The sequence below is a fragment of the Myotis brandtii genome, unplaced genomic scaffold (genome assembly GCF_000412655.1).
Source record: "Myotis brandtii unplaced genomic scaffold, ASM41265v1 scaffold964, whole genome shotgun sequence".
Taxonomy (NCBI): domain Eukaryota; kingdom Metazoa; phylum Chordata; class Mammalia; order Chiroptera; family Vespertilionidae; genus Myotis; species Myotis brandtii.
Genome location: NW_005371989.1, coordinates 354,460 through 361,242, shown reverse-complemented (window position 1 = coordinate 361,242; position 6,783 = coordinate 354,460). Strand labels below are relative to the sequence as shown.

The 6,783-nt window shown below is 37.6% G+C and overlaps 1 protein-coding gene across 1 annotated transcript in view; it reads right to left on the bottom strand.

The window, feature by feature from the left end:
• Positions 1 to 672: 672 nt before the first annotated feature.
• The window catches only part of LOC102263808 (zinc finger protein 14), an 11,889-nt gene continuing 5,778 nt past the window's right edge, over positions 673 to 6,783 (bottom strand). Inside the window, exons 2-4 of the mRNA XM_005886213.2 lie at positions 2,843 to 2,969; positions 2,585 to 2,645; positions 673 to 2,016 (exon numbers count right to left, since the gene is read on the bottom strand). Of these exons, the coding sequence (XP_005886275.1) occupies positions 1,230 to 2,016; positions 2,585 to 2,645; positions 2,843 to 2,969 (975 nt within the window). The 3' untranslated portion in view covers positions 673 to 1,229. The remainder of the gene's footprint in view (positions 2,017 to 2,584; positions 2,646 to 2,842; positions 2,970 to 6,783) is intronic.

Genomic DNA, 6,783 nt, shown 5'->3' with positions numbered 1-6,783 from the left:
ATGAATCATTGATGTGCGTCTTCTGAAAAAAAATGAATATGAAAGAGTTGATGGAAGTTCTGAGGATACTCTTAATTGGAAGTGGAAAATCCAGAAAATGATATAAACATTATCCTCAGGGGAACATCCCAGCTCTAGATTTTTGTCCTTATTATAGGTATTTCTTCTCACATCAAAGTCTATTAAGCAAATAGAAAAAAAACAAAAAGTAAAACTCCAAATATTAAGAGAATTCACATAAAACTATATCATTGCATAAACTTGCCTTATTCAACTATTCCAACTGTTTATGTGTATAAAGTTCTTATACTTGTCAACCAAAAGGGGAACTTTTGATAGAGTTACTAAGGTAGAGTATATATAATGAACTAGGGATTTACAGGTACTGCTACAAGACCAGTAGAAAAATCTCAATAAATACCACAGTCAAAATTCAATGGCCTCTTAGCACAAGCTAAATAAATATTATAACAAACTAATCCTAACTGCATATTAGAAGTAAACTTTGCCCAACCAGTGTGGCTGGGTGGTTGAGTGTAGACCTATAAATCATGTCATGGTTCAATTCCTGGTCAGGCCCCATGCCCGGGTTTTGGGCTTGATCCCCATTAGGGGATGTGCAGGAGGTAGCCAATTAATGATTATCATCATTGATGTTTCTCTCTCTCTCCCTTCCTCTCTGAAATCAATAAAAATATATATTTAAAAAAAAAAGAAATGTCTTTAACTCACCCATCAATCCCAATAGGATTCAACATGATAGTGGAACAGATAGGGAGAAACAGCAATTGGTTGCCTCCTGCATGCATCTGACCAGGGCAGGGGAAAATTGCAACCAAGGTATTGACTCTGACCAGAATCGAACCCAGGTCTCTTCAGTGTTCAGGCTGACCCTCTATCCACTGAGCCAACCTGGCTAGGGCTAAACATTTATTAATGACTTGTGCTGTTGTCTGGAACACTATTCTACACATGAATTTCCATTAAGCTTTCCTTATGAATTCTCTTGTGTTTCTAAGAAACTGTAAGGTCTGTAGGCTTTACCAAACTACTTACATTCATAGGATTTTTTCTCATGATTTCTTCAATGACTTTTAAAGGAAGAGGAATAGTTAAAGGCTTTACCACATTGCTCATATTCATATGATTTCTCTGCTGTGCAATTTAGTGTGTACTTTTAAGGTTTGGTAATATGAGAAGGCCTTTTCACATTCCTTACATTCAATGTTTCAAGTATGACTTCTTTCATGTTTCTCAAACCAAACAAAATATCTGAAGGCTTTACCACATTGTTTACATTCATAGAGTTCCTTCCCAGTGTGCAGTCTCATGTGCCGTTTTAAGGTTCCGTAACGATGAAAGCCTCTACCACATTCCTTGCATGTATAGTGTTTCTCTCCAGTATGAATTCTCTCATGTAATAGAAAGGAAGAGTGATAACTGAAGGCTTTCCCACATTCCTTACATTTATAAGGTTTCTCCCCAGTATGAGTTTTTTCATGACTTTGGTAAGAACTGGAACAATTGAAAGCTTTACCACATTGCTTACATTCATACGGTTTCTCTCCTGTGTGAATTTTTTTATGTTTTTGGAAGCCTTGAAGATATCTAAAGATTTTTCCACATTGTTTACATTGATACCATTTCTCTCCAGTATGAATCTGTTCATGTTTGTGAACAAACTGGGGATGCCTAAAGGATTCCCCACATTCCTTACATTTGTAAGATTTCTCTACACGTTTATAAAAAAAATGGCGATAACTGGTTTTACCACATGTCCTAAATGTATAAGGCTTCTCTCTGTATTTGTCACATTCATATGGTTTGTGTCCAGTGTGACATCTGATGTGCCTATCAAGGGGTGAATGATGCATAAAGACTTTTCCACATGTACTGCATTCATGTGGTTTCACTGCAGTGGTCTTCTTGTTCAAAGTCATTTCTGAAATAAGATTGGAGTTGTCTTCACATTGACTACCCTCTTTAGTTTCACAGAGTCTCTCCGCCATATGATTTCTGTAAAAAACAAGAAGTACGGTATTAATGATTTCTTTATTAGCAATTTTGTTTATTACAGTATTTGGACTGCATTTTTATGGTTTGTATCAAAGGGGTAGGGTTTTTGCCCTGGCAAGACTGGTTCAGTTGGTTGGAGTGTGTGCAGGAGGCAACTGATTGATGTTTCTCTCTCTCTCTAAAATCACTAATAATAAGTTAGGAAGGGGTAGGTTTTCTGCTTTGATTTGTTTAAAGTTCAATATAAGAAATGTTCTCAATGGGGTTAGAAGGGAGACATATGTAATACTTTCAACAATAAAGAATTGAAAAATGAAACAATGTTCTGCAAGAGGATTTCACCCTTCCTATTACTAAAACAGCAATAATCATAAACAAAATTTAACAATACTGTTTTGAAGTAAGCTACTTCACAAACACTGAACATACATGTCTAATAAAAAGGTAATTTTGGTGAAAATGTTCTGTAAGTAAAAACTGAAGCAGGGATTATTTCCTTTTGAAAAAATTTCATGACATAATCAAATCTTCAAATCAGCCACTACTTTCTATTATAAATAGGACTCACCTTAGTTTTCTCCCCTGGTTTTTATACAATTCTTCAATGTCATGATCATCCCATTTCTTCCCTGAAATGCAAACAAAACAAATTCAAAATATTTATATTAGAGAAATATTAGATTATTGGTCCATTTTTTTTCTAGCTGTGACCATGCCTAGTTTATTTACCAATGTCCTATCTTTTCACAATCCAAATCTTGGGGGGAAAAAAGCAATGACCAAGAAACACGGACCTATAATTGATGAAATGAAAATACATCCTTACCTATTGAGGCCAGGTTCTTGAAAGTTTGTCGCATTACATCTCTGTAAAGTTTCTTCTGTGAAGAATCCAATAAGGCCCACTCTTCTAGGGTGAAGGTTACAACCACATCCTCAATGGCCACTGAGTCCTAAAACATCCCAAATATGTATTAGGATGTGTGAGACTGACAGCCCTGGACACCCAGACTCCATTTATAGGAAGGTTACATATGATTCTGTTGTCTCCAAATATTTATTCTATGACTGATCATCCTAAATTTACTCCCTTGTCCACTTACTTCATGGAAATTATTTGTGCACTTTAACTGTTATAACATTACATGTTACTGCTCTGCAACGGCAGAGTTCACAGCATGTTGAGAAATAACAGAATGCTTTAAAAACACACACACATACATATATATTTTTACTTTTTGTAATTGTGATTTGCATGTTACTGCTCTGCAACGGCAGAGTTCACAGCATGTTGCGAAATAACAGAATGCTTTAAAAACACACATACACACACACATATATTTTTTTACTTTTTGTAATTGTGATTTGCATTTTAAAAAATATATTATTACTTTCAGAGAGGAAGAGAGAGTGATAAAAACATCAATGATGAGAATCATCAATCGGCTACCACCTAAACACTCCTCCACCCCTCAGCCCATTGGGGATCAAGGCCACAAACCAGGCATGTGCTCATGTGCCTTGACTGGGGATGGAACTGTGACCACCTGGTTCATAGGTTGACACTTAACCACTGAGCCACACCAGCCATACCAAATACTATCATTTTAAGACCATCAATACTTTGTGAGAAAAGCTTTTATTCCTTTCCTTATACAGTTCTCCACTGTATAAGGCAGAATTTAATCAATAAAAACAAAATGAAGAACTAGACTCTTTTTCTTCCATTCCCATCACCACACATGAGAGTCCACGAAAGCTGTGGAAATACAACTTTTAATGAAGTCCAGCTGGCTATATTGTCCCTAAAGTACTCCAGGGCTTTAGTAGTCAATGCAGCTGGCAGAATGAAAACATTCTTGTTGGGAAGTATTGCTTGTAACTTGTTAAATATTCATCACAGATCTCTCTGTACGCTTTGATCACCTTTTCTATGAACCTAGAACTGCTTTTTAAAAAAGCACATTAGGGGGAAAAAAGGACAGATTTGTTACAATTCACCTGATGACTGACTTGGATGAAACACACCATGTATCATTCAACTGATTTAAACTTATTTCAACAACCTAGCATGATACTCTATGAGCCTGAGACCAGTAAGGGAGGTAAAATTCCCATGGAACACCTTGTTGGAGAACCTAGGACTGTACATTCTGAGAAATGCCATGGTTACTATCAGTGTCTGGAACTCCAACATGGATCAGCAGTTTCCTGGTGAGTCCTGATAGTGCAGACTTAGTAATAATGTACAGACAAGTGTTGCCTGGCTTTATATTTTGGGTATCTGATTAAAGACATTCCCAGAGTTCTTTTACCACAAAGGGGCAACTCTTAGACAAGTCCAAGAGTCTGTGAACATATGCAGATGGGGCCAATGTGGACTAGTAGTAAGGCAACTGCTTGATGCTTGGTTAGAGGTGGTGACTCTTGGGGTTTGTTCCACTATCAGAAATGAACCAATTGAACAACAACTTTCCACTAAGATCCATCATTTATTTATGTGTATTCTCATCCTGAAAGCGTGTGCAAGTCCCCAGTGCTGTCCACTCAGTGAATCCCAATACCACAATCTCCTTCAATGGACTGAATATAGAAGGGGCAACCATCCTGCAGGTGGCATAAGCCATAGAAGCAAGATATCAGTAGGTGTCCATACCTGGTGTGGTACTGTTTTCTAGCCTAAAGCACAATGGCCAGCTCAGTTTAGGATCACATGCTCAGTCTTTATGAGTACCTCTATGACAAGAGGTCCTCATACATGATGATTATAATTCTAATGGCATATAGTGGGTGGCCTAGGGCAGGTTCTTGCATCAGAAGCAAATGGATAACTTAAGACCTTCATAATTAACTCCAGGAGGCATGAAAGACCATTACTAAAGCTTCTACAATGAAGGAGACTCCAAGGTCACTAGTAGGAGTGCCAATTGTATGGTAATTTAAGTAGTCTAGAACCTTCTGTGCCAGCAACAACATAAATAGGCTAAAGTGAATTGGTAAAGAAGGAAATTGTGGCTTCCCCAAATCAAGCAGATATTGTGGTTGCTGAGAGGGACTGTGACTATTTCTTAGTGTCAAGTAGGCATGAAGTACTCAAGGTAATAAAAAGCAAGGTTCTGAACCAAGATTACTATATCCAGCAAGGCTATCATTTAAAATAGATGGTGAATAAAGAGCTTCTCAGGCAGCCCTAGCCGGTTTGGCTCAGTAGACTGAGTATTGGCCTGTGGACTGAAAGGTCCCGAGTTCAATTCCGGTCAGGGGCACATGCCTGGGTTGCGGGCTCGATCCCCAGTAGGAGGTGTGCAGGAGGCAGCCAATCAATGATTCTCTCTCATCATTGATGTTTCTATTTCTCCTCCCTTCCTCTTAGAAATCAATAAAAATATTTTTTAAAATGGCAATAAATAAGTACCTAGCAATAACAGCTTTACATGTAAATGGACTAAATGCTCCAATCAAAAAATATAAGGTAGCTAAATGGATACAAAATCATGACCCAACTATATGCTATCTGCAAGAGACCCACCTCAGAACAAAAGACTCACACAAGATGAGAGTGAAGGGATGGAAAAAAAATTTTCCATGCAAATACTTGTTTACACTGTTCTTGTGAGTTTCACTTGTTTTTGTTCTTGTTGCACTTCCCTCAGCCCATTAGCTTCCCAGGTAAGATCTAGGGAGCGTCATAAGGTCAAGCCTAATTATGCTAAGAGGACTGTGCCCTCTAAGCTGGGACTTGTTTGTGACTTTGCCAACAGGTCAGTCTGAGGTTTAACCCTATGCGGCTCCCCACATGCAAATACTGTCACAGTAGGGGACTTTAACAACCTGCTGACTTCACTGGATAATCTTCCAGACAAAAAATTAACAAGGAAACAATGACTCTAAAGGACACACTGGGTCATGTGGACTTAATTGACATTTATAGAACATTTCACCCCAAAGCTGCAGAATATACATTCTTCTCAAGTGCATATGGGTCATTCACAAAAATAGATCACGTGTTAGGACACAAAACAAGTCTCTAAAAGTTCAAGAAGATTGAGATTATATCAAGCATCTTCTCAGATCATACTGGAATGAAATTAGAAATCAACTACAGTAAAAACACTCAAACACATGGAGGTTAAATAGCATGTTATTAAACAATTAATGAATGGGTTACCAATGAGATCAAGAAAGAAATAAAAAACTTCCTGGAAACAAATGAAAATGAACACTCGACAACCCAAAATCTCTGGCACACAGCAAAAGCAGTCCTGAGAAGGACGTTCATAGCACTACCTCAGAAAACAAGAAAAATTAATAATAAACTATTCAACCCCACAACTTAAAGAACTAGAAAGAGAGCATATAAACATAACCAATGGACATAAGACACTGGGGGGTAGGAGAGGCCAGGGGATTGTCATGGGCAGGAAAAAAAGGAGACATATGTAATACTCTTTGTAATACTTTAAGCAATAAAACAATTAAAAAAAAAAAAGAACTAGAAGAGAACAAGAAAATCCAGAGTAAGTAGAAGGAAGAAAATAATAAAGATTAGAGCAAAAATGAGTGACATAGAGACTAAAAAAAACAATATTAAAAAAAAAAAATCAATGAAACCAAGAGCTGGTTCTTTGAAAGGATAAATAAGATTGATGGAGCCGTAACTAGTTTGGCTCAGTGGATAGAGTGTCGACCTGCGGACTGAAAGGTCCCAGGTTCGATTCCAGTCAAGGGCATGTACCTTGGTTGCGGGCACATCTCCAGTAGGGAGTG